This window comes from Castor canadensis, chromosome 3 (genome assembly GCF_047511655.1).
Source record: "Castor canadensis chromosome 3, mCasCan1.hap1v2, whole genome shotgun sequence".
NCBI classification, from domain to species: Eukaryota; Metazoa; Chordata; class Mammalia; order Rodentia; family Castoridae; genus Castor; species Castor canadensis.
Genome location: NC_133388.1, coordinates 43,694,151 through 43,709,911, shown reverse-complemented (window position 1 = coordinate 43,709,911; position 15,761 = coordinate 43,694,151). Strand labels below are relative to the sequence as shown.

Genomic DNA, 15,761 nt, shown 5'->3' with positions numbered 1-15,761 from the left:
TTGTGAAGGATTTTTTTTCAAGATAGGGTCTCACATAACTATTTGCCCATGCTGGCTTCGAACCATGATCCTCCTGAGTAGCTAGGATTTCAGGTGTGAGCCACCAGGGCCCAGCTTAATAATGTTTTCAAGGTTCATCTGTGCTGTAGCATATATCAATACTTCATTTTCTTCAGTCATTGCTGTAACAAGATTTTTTTTCCTGTGGTACTGATTTCAGGGCTTTGTACTTGATAGGCAGGTGCTATAATGGGCTTTCAAAAACTGCTGAGATACAGTTAACATATAAAATATGTAGATATGTAGCATATACCACCTTGTGCATTTGGAGATAAGTATATGGTTGTGAAATGATCAAGCCATCATCACCATCAATGACATATGCACATCTATCACCTATGCCTTTTCTGTGGTTGAGAGCATTTGATATAAGATCTACCCCATTAGCAAATTTTAATCATACAATGCAGTATTGTCAGTCATAGTCCCTGTATTGTATATTGATATCCAGGTCTCATTTACTTTGCATAACTGAAACATCAAACTTATTAAGCAGCAACTCTGCATTTCCTCCTTCTCTAGCTCCTAGCAACCACCATTCTACTATCTACTTCTGTGTGGTCTTTCTGTGTCTGCTCTATTTCACTTAGCACAGTGTCCTCTGGGTTCTTTCATGTTGTCAGGAAAGGCAGGATTTCCTTCTTTTTTAAGACTCAAGTTCTGTTGAGTGTGTATGTCCCATTTCTTTCATTCATCTATTGATGGACAGTTAAGTTAATTGCATATCTTGGTTATTGTGAATAGTGCTGTAATGAACACTGGAGTGAGGTATCACTTCATGACCCAGAATTCAATTCCTTGGGATATACGTACAAGTGGGATTGCTATATCATTTGGTAATTCCATTTGTAACTTTTTCAGGATCTTCCATGTTGATTTTCATAGTGGTTAGACCAATTTATATTCCACCCCCAATGTTGAAAAAGGGTTCCTTTTTCCCTACAGCATCCTCAACACCTCATTATTATTGTTTGATTAAAACCATCCTAACATGTGAGGTGATATCCCATTGTATTTTGATTGGAAATCCTCTGAAGGTTAGTGATGTTGAGCACCTTTTCATACATCTGTTGGCCATTTGGGTGTAGTCTTTGGAAAAATGCTTATTTAGGTTCTTTGCCCATTTTTGATATATCATTTTTTACCATAAAACTGTAGGAATTCCTTACATATTTTGAGTATTGATCAAATTGGATATCAAATACATGGTCTGTGAATATTTTTATCATATTCATGATACCTTTTAATTTTCTTAATTACTTCCTTTGCTGTGCAGAAGCTTTTCAGCTTTTGCTTGAACTTTGTTAGAATCCTGTTTGTGTGTTTTTGCTTTTGTCGCCTATGCTTTGGTGTTAAATCCAAGAATTCTTCTAGTCCAATGTCTGGATGCTAATTTTTTACTATGTTTTCTTCTAAGAGTTTTGTTTCAGGTTCACATTTAAGTCTTTATTCCATCTTTAGTTGGTTTCTGTACATGGTATGAAATAAGGGTCCTAATTCATTCTTTACATGTGGATATCCAATTTTCCTAGCACCATTTTGGAAGAGACTACCCTTTCCCTGTCGTATACTCTTGGCACTCTTTTCAAAGATAACTTGATCTTGTATTTGTAGGTTCATTTCTGGACTTTCTATTCTGTTTTATTGGTCTTTGTGATTATTTTTATGCCAGTACCGTATTGTTTTGATTACTGTAGTTTTTTAGTATGTTTTGATATCAGAGGGTGTGATACCTCCAGATTTATTTTTTCTTGCTCAAAATTGCTTCAGCTTTTCAGGATCTTGTTCCAAATGAGTTTTAAGATTTTAAAAATTTTTTCTGTAAAACCTGCCATAGTGATTTTGATAAGTATTTTTTTGAATCTCTACATTGCCTCGAAATTGTAGACTTTTAGTAGTATTAATTTTTCTAGCTTATGATCATAGGATTTCTTTCTATTTACTTAACCTTTTCATCAATATTTATAGTTTTCAGTATATAAGTATTTTACCTCCTTAATTAAGTTTATTCCTAAGCATTTTATTCTTTTGGATGCTGTTGTGAATGGAATTGTTTTCTTCATGGCCCTTTCAAAGTGATCATTGTTAGTGTACAGAGACATAACTGATTTCTGTCTGTAGATTTTATATCCTGTAGCTTTACTAAATTCACTTACTAGTTCTAACAGTCTTTTTTTTTTGTAGAGCTTGTGGTTTTCTTCATATAAGATCATATCATCTGCAAAGATAGTTTTACTTATTCCATCTTGACTCAGATGATTTAAGATTTTTTTCTTCCCTGAATACTCTGGCTTCCCTGAATATTCTGAATACTTTTAGTACTATGTTGGAAATTACTTTTGGAGAGGTAGGAGAGAGTGCCCTTACCTCATTCCTGATCTTAGGAAGTTACCAGCTTTTCACTGTTAAGATGTTGGTAACTGTGGAATTTTCATAAATGGCCTTTAGTATCTTGAGGTAAATTCCTTCTGTACTTGATTTGTTCAGATCTTTTATCATGAAATAATGCTGAATTTTGTCAAATGGTTTTTTTTTTTTTGCATCTGTTGATACAGTCTTGTGGTTTTTTATCTTTCAATCTCTTCATGTGGTATACCTCATTGATTGTGTATGTTGAAACATCCTTGCATCCCAGGGATAAATCCTACTTGATCATGGAATATGATTCTTTTATTATGCTTTTCTATTTAGCTTTGCTAATATTTTGATAAATATTTTTATATTTCTCATCATCAGGGAAATAATCCTCTAGTTTTCTTTTCTTGTGGTGTCTGTTTGGTATTAGCCTCATGAAATAAATTTGGAAGTGCTCCTTCTATTTTTTGGAAGAGTTTAATAATTGTTATTAATTCTTTAAATGTTTGTTAGAACTTACCCATGAAGGTATCTGGTCCTGGAGATGACTCTTGGTTGACAGTTTTAAAATTATTCTTTTGCTATCCTAAGTTGTTATTAGTCTCCTCAGGTTTTCTATTTCTTTCTGTTTCAGTCTCCCTAGGTTGTGTATTTCTAGAAATGTCTCCATTTTACTAGGTTTAATTTGTTGGTATAAAATTATTATACTTTTATCTTTAAAAAAATTTTTGGACTCAGTTGCAATGTCACCTCTTTCAGTTCTGATTTTGAGTCTTTTTTTCTTAAGAGTTTGTTGATTTTGTTTATCTTTTTAGAAAAGCAGGACAGTTTTATCAATTAAAATTATTTTCTTATTCTCTACAATGTTTATTTCTGGTATAATCATTATTATTCTCTTTGTTTTGCAAAATTTGAGTTGCTTTAGTTTATTTTCCTATGTTTTAAGGAAAGAGAGGATTTTAAAAATTTGAGGCCTGCTTTTTAGATGAAAGCATTTGTTTCTATAAATTTCTTTTTTAGTACTGTTTTTTCTGTGTTCTATAAATTTTGGTATGCTGTATTCTTGAAGGTTTTTGTATCAAGATATTTTCTAATTGGTTTTGATTTGAATGTTTACCAGTGTGATATTGAATTGTCATGGGCTTGTGAATTTACCAGTTTTTTCTATGATTGATTTCCTGTTTGATTCTATTATGACCAGAAAATATACTTTGTAATGATTTGAACCTTCTTAAGTTTGTTAAGCATTATTTTGTGACTTAGCATGTTATGCATATTGGATAATTTTCTGTGTGCACTTGAAAGGAATGAGTGTCTTGCTACTCATTGTTGGCGGAGAATGTTTTCTGTACCTGTTAGGTCCATTTTGCCTATTCTGCTGCTTAGTTTTATTATTTTCTGTCTGGATGGCCTGTAGAGAATGGGATATTTGAGTGTCATATTATTTTTGTCTGGCTGCCTGTCTGTCACTTCAGATATGCAGTGTTTGCTTTATATTTTAGGTGCTTTGATGCTGGGTACATATGCATTTATAATTGTTATATCTTCCTGTTGAATTGACCCTTTCATATTAGGAAATGCCATTGTTTATCTCGTGTGACAGTTTTTGACATAGTCTATTTTGTCTGATAAAAGAATAGCCACCCCTACTCTCTTTTGGTTACCATTTATATGGAATCTTTATCTGCTTCTTTCACTTTCAGCCTATGTATATCCTTAAATCTAAGGTAAATCTTTTGTATATAGTTACGTTTTGTTTTGCTCTCTGTTCAACTCTCAGTTATTGTATCTTCAGTATATCTTCTAGGATTTCTGTTCTTTTTTTTTTTTTTTTTTTTTTACATTTTGTATTGTTAACATATAGTTTTATAGGGGGTACATTGTGACATTTATGCTTGGTTCTTTTTTTATAATCTTCCTTCCTTCCTTGCTTTCTTCATTCCTTCCTTCCTTTTTTTTTTTTTGTCTGGGGATTGAACCCAGGACCTTGCATGTGCTAGAGAAATGTTCTACCACTGACCTACATCCCCAGCTCTTGGTTTTCTGACAGGGTCTGACTGTGTAGCCCAGGCTGGTCTTGAACTCATGATCCTCTTGTCTCAGCCTGTGTGCTGGGATCACAGGTATGTGCCACCACACTCAAGCACATTGAGATTCTTTATGATGACTATTTTGAAATATTTGTTAAGTATTCTGTGCATTTTCATTTCTTCAGGGCTTGATTCTGGGGCTTTAGTAGTTTTCTTTTGTGGCTTTGTTTGTTGGCTCCTTTGTGGTGCTTGTAAACACTGCATTGGTGTCTGCATTCCAAGGGGTACTCACTTTTTCTGGTCTGCACAGATGGGTTTCTGCAGTTAAAGATTTTTGTCCTGCTAGATCCAGGGACTGAGGATAGGATTCTTTTTTGGTGGAGTGAGACTAAAGTGAACTGCTTCTAGCTTTGCAGTTGGGTCTGTATTAGCAGGCTTGTTACTGGGGGCCCACATGGATGTGACTCCTGCCAGGCCCCTGGGTAGCTCACACTTCTCTAGAATCATGGACAGTAGGACTGGAGCCAGGTCCACATGAGGATGGAGCTTTCTGTGAAGCTGTGGCCAGGTCTGCAGTGACAGGTTTGCTATTGGGGCTCAGATCTGCCTTTTCAAAGTGGTGTATTGGTTTTAGCTTCCGCTAAGGTATCAAAACCTCCTACCTGTGTCCCAAAGTTCTGAGACAATTTTGTCAATGCATGGTTGCAAAATCGTTTTTTCTAGGGGGATAAGGGATGGAGATATCCTATTCTGCTATCTTGCTGATGTCACTCCTTCGTATTTTTTTTTACTGCTGAATAATACTCCATTATATGGATTTGCCACATTTGTTTATCCACTCTTCAGTTGATGGACATTTGAGCTCATTTCATTTCCTGGCTATTATGAATAATACTGTTATGAACATTCATGTGCAAGTTTGTGTGCAGACTGAATTTTCAATTCTCTTGGATATATACCTAGGAGTAGAGTTACTAGGTTATATTTGGGATTTTAAATGCTTCTTAATAGGATGGTTTGTGTGTAACCCTGATTAAGCAATTCCTACAATTCTGGTATTGCCGTCTTCTGACCCACTTCTGTGATACTTGACTCATTTGGAAAGTACATAAACTAACTATAGTTCCGCATAGCTATGGCTAGGAGCTCCTCATGTTCCTCTACAGACTTCCTGCTAAGTATCCATACATATATAGAAAACAATGAAATTGGATTGATAGCTTCTGGGAGAACAGGAACTATTGAAATAGTCACAGTTGCCAAAGTAAGTTTTCCATGCTTTAGCTAGATTTGTACTTATTTCAACCTAAATGCAGGAGAAAGACAGTATTTTCACCACTGTCTTATCTATTTAGAGTTTATAATAGTGAGTATGGTGTAGTGGTTAAGAGCACACTTTGACTTATTTAGTTGAGTGAAAATATGTAAGGAACCTGGGTGTGTTGGCATACACCTCTAATTCCAGCTACTAAGGAGGTCAAGGCATGAGGATAGCATGTTTGAAGCCAGCCTGGGCAAAGGGAGACCCTGTATCAAAAACAAAAGCGCTGTGGGTATGACTTCAGTGGTAGAGGGCTTGCCTAGACTGTGTGAGGCTCTGGGTTCAGTCCCTGGTAACACATGCACACAAATGTAGGGAATTTTTAAGAAGATCAGTTAGATTGTGGAGGGGGAGGGGGAGTAAAAAGAGGAGAAAAAGAAAGTTCACAGCTGAAGAAACAGTAACCCAGTTTAAGATAGGAACAGAGAAGTTGAAATAGCAGAAATTATAAAAGACATAAGAAAGCTCTCAGACTTTAAAAAAGCTATGAGCATGTTGGCAAAAATCTGGGTTCCAGAAACAAAAGAAACCCACAGAAGGGCACATTCTCATAAAACTTTTTTGCTATAAAGCAAGAGGTTCTAGAAATCATTCAAACTGAAAAATTCTCTTGTTCATACAGTAACAAAAAGTAAGCTAGAGAGCCGGGGGGGGAGGGGAATGCAACTCAGTGGTAGAGTGTTTGCCTTGCAGGTACCCAGCACCACAAACAAACAAAACCAAAAACTAAGTGGCAACATCACTCATTATGAAAACATTAAAGGCTAAGAGGTAATGGAGTGATAGCTATATAAATCTGAAGAGAAAAACCTTCCTAGGACCTGCCTAGGAATTTTATGCCCATCTATAATTAAATCACTACTACATGAATTGTTATAAACATTTTCCTCTCCCAAAACAGCAGTTATTTTGAATTTCTTTTTTTTTTTTAGGTTTAAAAAAAATTTTTTTTTGTGATACTGGGGTTTGAACTCAGGGCCTCATATTTGCTAGGCAGGTGCTCTACCAATTGAGTTATTCTGCTGGCTTCCCTCCATTTTTTTTTTTGTAGTTTTGAAGATTATATAACTTTTTCAGGTAGTCTTAGATCTTGGATCTGTGAATTAAAAAAAATTAAATTCATTAACATCAGTGTGTGAAATAGTATCCTCATTTTGATAAAAGTAGTTCAGAAGAAATTACTTAACAAATCCAAAATGTTAACAGTGATGGGTAGTGAGATGCAACAGGATCACTTTCTTTACAATTTCAACACTTAAAATATTATACTATATGAATGAATTATTTTTCTTTAATTTTGTTTAAGAAATAGTTAAAAATTTTTATTGAAGAGAAACATTTTATGTCAAAAAAGGTATTCAGTACTGGCAGTTTTATTTTTGCCAAGTGGTTGAAAGGAGTGGGAGGAAGTGTATGAAGTCTTAGCAGCAGTGGTTTTCATCTTTTCTGTGGTCTTCAGATCTTATGTAGTGAGTCTCATGTTGCTTTTATAATGAAAAAGTATCCTTTGTTCAAAAAAATCAAAATTTAGTTTAATGAATGACATCGTAAGGTACAAACGTTTCTGCTTATGTATGATAGACAAACCCTCTTTTAACTAAGGCCTACTTTAAACATATGTCCTGTGATGATAGTTTTATTGATCCACTTAAGGTATATTTTTTCTGTCCAGGACTTTTCATTGACAGGTACATTTGTCAATGATTTGTAGCATAGAAGTTTCAACATTTACTCAGGCAACAAATATTTGTTGAGTGTCTGCTGTATGCCAGATGCTTGAGTTCAAGGAACAACTCAGACATGGTCTCTGTTCTTACAAGTTTTAAAATGTAACATTTGAAAACTGTTGAAGAAGCTGTCAAGGGCTTGGTGGGTGGGTCATCGGGAGGAGTGAGGCAGGTGATGTCAGAGTTAGCCAGAGGAGAGCTGAGCAGTTGTCCCAGTGAGTTTGAGATAGCCTATGCAAAGGTCTGCAGGTGAGCTGCATTTGTGGAATCAAGAACTAGATGGATACAGCAGACAATATATATGTCTGATATCAGCAGCTAGGTCATGACTTATAAACAAAGTCATGGAATTCAGATTTTGTGCTATGGGTAATGGAAAGGCAGTGGAAGCAGTATTAGTTTCCTAGGGTAATGGTAATAAAAGATTACAAACTTGGTGGCTTAAGACCACAGACATTTATTCTCTTACAGTTTTGGAGGCTAGAGGTTCAAAATCAAGGTACTGGCAGGGCTGGGTTTTGTAGGAGCTTGAGGTGAGGATCTGTTCCATGCCACTCTCTAGCTGCTAGCAACACTTGGCAATTTCACGTGCCTTTCATCTATCTGTGTCTTTTTTTCTCTTCGTAAGGACAGTTATCATTGAATTTAAGGCTCACCCTAATCCTGGATGATCTCATTTCAATATTCTTACTTTAGTCATACCTGCAAATTCCAAATAAAGTCACCTTCTGAGATTCAGAAGGTGTGGTTTTTGGGGCCACAGTTCAACCTACCACAGAGGGTTCTAGAAAGGCAATTGAACGGATCACACTTGCATTTCAGAAGAATCACTCTGGCTGCTTTAAAAATGGCTGGTTGCAAAGGGAAGCAAGGGAGCTATGGTTGCACGGTACATGGTGAGGAGGGGTATTTTAAGGACGGGAGACACTTGTTGCATTTAATGTGGATAAGAAAAAGGTTGTATCTGCCAGGGGAAGTGTTTGAAAATACAGAAGGAGAAGCAAAAAGCTAGAGATGGGAAGAGGGAGGATCTAGAGCACAGACTGAGCACAGAGCAGAATATCTACACCATATTTAACCACTCCTGGATAGTTTAACAGCTTTGTAAAGAGGGTGATTATGTTGACAATGATGGTTACCTTTGTCTGAGAAGTCTATGTGCCAAGTGTCACATGGATTGAATTCCATGTATTGGATGTCTAATTTTTGTTGTAGCTGTATTTCTCCTCTTTGAGTCTGGGAAATGGAAACACAGAGAGGTTAACTAATCTGCCTAAAGCCACACAGATAATAAGTGGTAGAGCATGATTACAACCCTGGCCCTGGGACTGTTTTAAACCCATGCCTGTGGCTACTCCTACTGTAAACTGTCCTTGAAGGAAGAGGACACAGTCAATATATGCATCCTATTTAAAAATGGTAGGAACTGTTTTGATGGCATATACTGTTTTGCAGAGTATGAAACTATTCTCTTGCCTGCTATTTTTTGTTTTGTTCTTATATTTGCCTGCCACTAGCTATGTTCAGTGAGGTAGTATATCATTCACTTATTTTATCCTTTATCTTTCAAGGGACTAGGGATGTTTTGATTCATCCTTTCTCTACTTACCTGAATGATAAGGTGAGGGGACAATAATAACTTCTTATTAATAGGACTTTATATGATTAAATTATATATTAAACCCATCCAAAGATTAAAGCTTCTCTTAGGATACTCACTTTCATAAGTTTCAAATATTCCTTACTCTCACAAGTCTTATTGATACTTGTTCTTTAATTGATTCCTCTGTACATATTTCTTTACTGAATGTTCTCTTGGCTTCAGTGCCACACAGGAAGATGTCCCAAACCTTTACCTGGCTCTGGTCTTCCTGTTATATGTGCTCATAACTGAACAGAATAGCAGGGACTATTCAGGATACAATGGGCAGAATTTAACAAGGACCACTTACAGCTCAAGGTTTTTTGATGAGGAGGCAGAGGAAAAGGAGTAAATACAATTCCATCTTCCAAAATTCTAAAATATCAGTAGTCAAAAACTGAAATTTCATATGTGGATGCCATTACTAGTTTTCTTACTGTCATTGATAATCATCATACTCCATGGTTGCATTTGCAAAAATGTATCCAGGAAATGACTTTCCCTCTAATTGCTAATATCGATACAAGTATCCACATGAAAGTTTGTCTTAAACTGATTATTTTGTAAACTTCAGGCAGTTGCATTTTTTAGAGACTTGATTTTATAGCACTGAGCAATCATTTCCAACTCCACACATTTGATGGGTCTACCTTCATCTTTGTGACTTTGGTTAGGCTGATGAGAGGAGCAATAAGGTTTGTGCTCTAGGCAGCAGAAACTATATAGGCAAAAGCAAGGAGGTCTGTCCTTTGAGAACTAGACTAGCAAAATGTACCAGGCAACAGACCCTTTCCTTTGCCCTATGCAAAGTCTTGAGGATGTTACCAAAAGCCAGGACTTGTAGAGTATTTGTCATTCTTCCCCACCCGCCCTTTGGTGTATTAGGATTTGAACTCATGACCTCCCACTTGCAAGGCAACACTGTACTACTTAAGCCATGCCCTCAGCTCTTTTGCTTTAGTTTTTCATTTTTTTCAGATAGGGTCTAACACTTTTTGCATGGAGCCAGCCTCAGAAACAATCCTGCTACCTCCACTTCTTCTGTAGCTGGGATTACAGGTATGAACTGCCACACCTGGCTTGTTCTTTGAGACAGGGTATTGCTAGCTTTTTTTGGATCCTGGCATCAAACTTCTGATCCTCCTATCTCCACCTTCCACATAGCTGGAATTACAGGTGTGCACCACCATGCCTGGCCCTGAGTATTTGTCATTCTAGTTAATAAAAGTAAAGATTTTGAATAGCTTTGGTCTTTGTAAGAACCAAAACTTGGGTCAGTTTAATTGTGATGATATTTTCTTCTTTGTCTTCTCTTTTCAGTCACTCGTGAAGCCATTGGTTTCTTGTCTGCCACTGGGGTTTTTGTTGTTCTTCTGGCTGTCCTCTTCCTCTTTATCAACAAGAAGCTGTGTTTTGAAACCCTAGGGGGCCTTCCATTCCTGGAGCAGCGAGGGAAAAGAAAGCACTCTAAAGACAAGCCAAGGGGCCACAAGGGGCTGGGTAAGTGTTCTACTTCCTATGGTCCTGAGCTTGGGAACTTGCTGTGGTTTGGGTCAGGGAAAGAGTTGCTGGTTCCAGGATGGGCCCCATAAAGAACTCACACACGGGCTGTGTGGTGGCCCCTGTGGTGGATGTGATCAATGGACATTATGAAAGGATACATTATCTTTATGAGTCATGCCCTCCCTGATAATTGAAGAGCAGAGGGGAAAAGGCTGACCACTTCCCCTCCTCTTAGCTCCTTAGAGGCCTAGGTTGAGTTTTCCTCTGAAGAATGATGTGTGTTTTGATTGACAAGTCCCTTGATGAATTTTAGCCTTACAATGGTGGAGCAGTGTTGACATTTTACTTCTTGGATGTTTTTGAGATTTTTAGCACTTAGGACCACTCCCACCTTGGAGGACAACAATCTCCTTTCCCAAGGGATAACTTTATTCTCCAAGCCCACTGAGTGAGTACTCTAGACCATTTACTCTTTGCCTTTAATTTGATGAAGGGAAAATCAGGTAGCAGATCTGTTCTTAAATGGCACAGTCTGCCTTATTTGCTGAAGTGCAGAATGTATTGATGAAAGGATGTTCTTATGACACAGAAGCCATGTGCTGGAAGATGGGGTGCTCTTATCTTACTGGTAATACCTTCCCCCTTTAAGTAGTGTCATTCTCACTCTCCTCTTTCATCTTCCATGGCTGGCCAACACACAATCTTACACTCTCTTAGCAGGGCCAAGGTCATAAGGAGAACACCCTCTCATTCTCCTTCCTCCCATGAGTGTGCTCTAAGCGAGCCTGGACCAAGCAGAAAATATCTGATATGCAGGTTTTATAGCCATGGACAATTCTGGTTTTTTCCTTATTATAAAAAGAGCATAATTTAGGAGTGTTTAGCATGTTGATTGCCTACTGACTCGTAATAAACCACCTCAAACCTTATAGTTTAAAACCACAAGTATTTGTCTCTGTACTTTTGAAGTTTAGAAACTTAGGAGTGACTTGGTCGAGTGTAAGTGACTCATTTCTAGGTTGGGGTCTTCAGGAATCTGCCATCACCTGCAGATTGGAGTAGGGTTGAAGAAGCCATGGCCAGTTGGCAAAAGGCCTCAGTTCCTCTCCCTGTGGAACCTTCCACAGAGCTCCCTGTAGTCTTCATGACATGGCAGCTTGCTTCCCTCTAATGAGAGGAAGAGCCCTGGAAAGTCATTTCTCTCACGTTCTATTCATTCACTGAATATAGCCCCTGCTCAAGGGAAGGGGCGTTTGGCTCTGCTTTTTGAGGGAAAGGTATCAAAGAGTGTCTGAACCTACTTTACAATCACTTTAGGAGATAATAGTGGGGAATCAATTGCAGATTTGGCAATTGGTTGGGCATTATTGCTATTGCCTTATTTTTTTGAACTTCATTTGAGACATCTAACTAAAGTGAAAATAGAATGGAATATTTTACTCAGGGTGTGTCATGTAAAATCAGGGACTTGGGAATAGTTTAACCCTTACTATCCCTGCTGGGAGACTGGCAACTGGAATGACCAGACTTCTGTTGGTGGTGAGGTGAAATGGAGGTAGGATTCATAGAGATCATACTTTCTTTAGTTCAGAGCTGAGTGCCATTCATTATGTGACCTTGGCAAGTTAGGGAATCATTCTGAACGTCAGTTTCCTCATCTACATATTGAGTTTATCAGAACATCTATGGCAGGGTTGATCTAGATTAAGTTACATAATTTTGTAAAGACGCTAATATAGCACCTATTGGGAAGGTCCTGTAGAAATTTTATTTATTTTTAAACATTTTTATTAGGCATATATTAGTTGTGCAGGGGGGTTTCATTGTGACATTTCCATATATGCTTATGTTGTACCTTGGTTAGATTCCTGGTAGAACTTTACCCATAGTAGTGTAACATTAACAAGCAAGGCGGCTAGGACTAACATCACACATTAATACGCTGCTTTTGTTACTTAAATTGGAAGATTAAAGTCTTTGATGAGTACAGAGAACTAAGGTTGGAGCTATTTAAAATATTTCCTTTTTGTCTTGTTTGACATGTTATTTGAGTGTTTTAGAGACAATTATGAATTATACTTGCAAATAAGTTGAGGTTTGAAGATAATGTTGAAACAATAATAATAAAGCATGAACCAGCAAGTGGTATCTCAAAAAAGCACTGAAAAATGCACCTCTCAAACTCAGAGTTGGGGCCATATGAAAGGAGCTTTAAAAACAGTTTATTCAGGAGAATCTTTAAATTAGAATGTCTAAAAAACAATCACCTTCATTTTGACATATCTCCTTTAAAGCTTTAATTATCATTGATCAAAAGTCTTTGAAAAACATGCTTCTATTCTAGATTTTATCCAACCTTTGATATTTGCCTTAATTATCCTCCTCCCAGCACTGATTTCTCTGAGAAATTGGGATGTTCTTAGCATATTTTGACAAATGTAGAAGAAAGAAGGAAGGCAGCCTGGTGTGGTAGAAAGAAGCGAAGTGCATGCAGTCAGAGTTTAGTTTTGCCACTAATTGGCCATGATATTTTGAGAAACTTACCTCATGTCTCTGGGCCTTACGTCTTCATTTGCAAATTGATGAGTCTGGACTAGTTTCTTCTAATTCTCATTCTGTGATCCTGTTTAATTTGTAGGGTTGCCATAGCAACTTCCTTTCTAGCTCTATGAATGGAAGAAACTTAATAAAAAAATGATTAGACATCAACTGGACCATCCTACTCTCAGATTGAACCATATGAAATTGCCATTTTTATAGATTAAAAAAGGACTGAATATCAGCAACCTAATCACGACAATCTATGGTGAGGTGTTGAGGTATAAAATAATTCTTTTTTGTTTGCTTTTTAATGTCACAGAGGCAGAAGTAAACATTTATTTTCTGATCTACTGTGCACAAACAACTCATGTGACAAAAATATGTTACTTTAGGCTATATATTTTTTGACGTTCAAAGAATTTATACATATTTGGGGTTAGGTAAGATAGATAATAGTAATAATTGGAAACTAACACTTATGTAGCTCTTCTGATTATAATGTACCTAACTACCTACTACATAGTGCACATGCATTATTTGATGTCTGTCTTTAAAAATGGTGCTGTATTGCTCATTGGTAGTGATTGTTTTGGTTGAAGAGTGACTATTTGGAACAAAGAAGCTTTTGTTCTGCTTTAATAGTTTTTAAGGAAGTATATGAGAGAGAGGAAGGTAGGAGAGGGAAGGAGGGGAGATTAGAAGGAGGAGGAAGGGAAAGAGAGAGAGGGAGGGGAAGGGAGAAGAGAGAGGAAGAGGAGAGGCACAATGCAGAAAGGATAAAGGATGTAATATGAGGAAAGAAGAAGAATACCCTTCCACTCCTGGAAAAGTAGTATGATGACTGGGAAAGATGATAGGGAAAGAGATTCAGAGGGCCTGAGACATTGCCCAGACTTGACCCTGAGAAGGGTGGCAGAAGTGGGACCCGGTCAAAGCAGTTATGGTAGGAACACTAGAATCTAGTACAGCCTCAGGAGTAGTCATAAAGCAGAGTACCATGGAAGTGAGGTGGGAGAGTGCTCACCTGCGTACCACATGGACCTGGGATGGCTGGTGTGGGGTACAACAGAAGGTCAGAGGGAGAGGAAACTTGAGAATACTTCTCTTCTGCAGTTCCTCATGTGAGCAGTTCATGTAAGCAGTTGTTTTGGAAGCTTCTGAAGGGCCTTACGGGGCAGAGAAGATAGTGGTGAAGAGGCAATGTTCTTGCCAGGAGCTGTGCAATGAAAAGGTCTGTGTTTGAGGCTGGGTAGTGAATCACCCAAGGCCTCCTGGAGTCAGGGCTGACTTCCAGGTACGCAACCAGTGCCATAGATGGCTCATACTTGAAGGGTTCTGCAGTGGCTTAATGCTCCTCTGTTGCTGTCTTGAAATACTTTTTTTTTAAGGTACTGGGGTTTGAACTCAGAACTACATGCTTATTACGCAGATACTCTACCACTTCAGCCATCCCCCAGCCCTTTTTTGCTTCAATTATGTTTTGAATAGGGTATCTCATTTTCTGCCTGGGGTTGGTCTCTGACTCTGATCCACCTACCTGTGCCTCCTATATAGCTGGGATTGCAGCCTTGAACTGTCATGCCCAGCTTGTTTGTTGTGATAGGGTCTTGCTAACTTTTTGCTCAGGCTGGCCTGGAGCCCTGATCCTCCTAATCTCTACCATCTTAGTAGTTGAGATGTGTACCACCAGGCCCATCTGGAATTGTTAATGATCTCAAGGGCCCTGCATTTTCCTCTTGTTCTGGGTCTTGACAGTCCAATAGTTGGTGTTGCTTAGAATGCTAACCAAAAAGGGTAGATGTGAGGCGGAGGCAGATTCCTCTGGAGGCCAGCAGGAGTCAAAGAAAGGAACAGCACATGGTACTATGTAAGCTCCCACCTCTGCATGGATGCTCCCTGATTTATGGGAACATAGGGATAGGGAGTAGAAACCTCAAAGACTGATTATTCATCCAGAATAAAACTGACAGAGTTACTTCAAGTGGGCAAGTTGAATTTTAGTTTCCCAGCACTGAAAATGACAAGGGGGCTCCAGAGAAATTTGGGAGTGCTTTTCTTAGGAGTAAATTAAGAGACTGCTTTTGTACATTTAAGCAAATGGGTACTAGGCAGCTGGAGCTCAGAATGAGGCTGTTAGAACTGGGTATGGTGGTGAAGGTTTGTAATCCTAGCACTTGGGAGGCTAAGGCAGGAAGATTGAGAGTTCAAGGCCAGCCTGGGCTACATAGAAATTTCTAGGCCTGTTTTATACAAGGCCCATGTCTCAAAAATTAAAATAACAACAAAAAAACAAAGAAGGAACAGTTTGTTATAAGGTGGCAGTTTTCCCCTAATAGTTGCTAGAAACACCCAGCCAATTGGTTGCTCCCCCCACCCCCAAGGTCACCCACATCTCTTTACCTAAGGTGTTATGTGGCCCAGCAGAGGCCCCTGACTTGCCCCAGCACTTCTTTCTGTTTGGGCCATAATGGCTGCCACTATCAAATATTTTTTATTATCCCTCTGCATTTAGTTCAGAGTATGTTCAAGTGCAGCTTTCCCATGATGCAATTCAGTAAGTACGTACTATTATCATCTCCATT

At 38.1% G+C, this 15,761-nt stretch overlaps 1 protein-coding gene across 8 annotated transcripts in view; it reads left to right on the top strand.

Annotated features, from left to right (window-relative positions):
- Syt16 (synaptotagmin 16) overlaps window positions 1-15,761 on the top strand; it is a 290,398-nt gene that overhangs the window by 151,820 nt on the left and 122,817 nt on the right. For 6 of the 8 annotated variants that reach the window (XM_074067834.1, XM_074067835.1, XM_074067841.1 and 3 more), the window contains exon 2: window positions 10,456-10,635. Coding sequence is in view for 3 of the 8 variants with exons in the window: in XM_074067841.1 (XP_073923942.1) it covers window positions 10,456-10,635 (180 nt within the window). In the remaining 5 variants the exon portion in view is untranslated. Of the gene's footprint in view, window positions 1-10,455; window positions 10,636-11,002; window positions 11,087-15,761 lie in introns of all 8 variants that reach the window. The other 2 variants (XM_074067837.1, XM_074067836.1) reach the window with 1 other exon arrangement.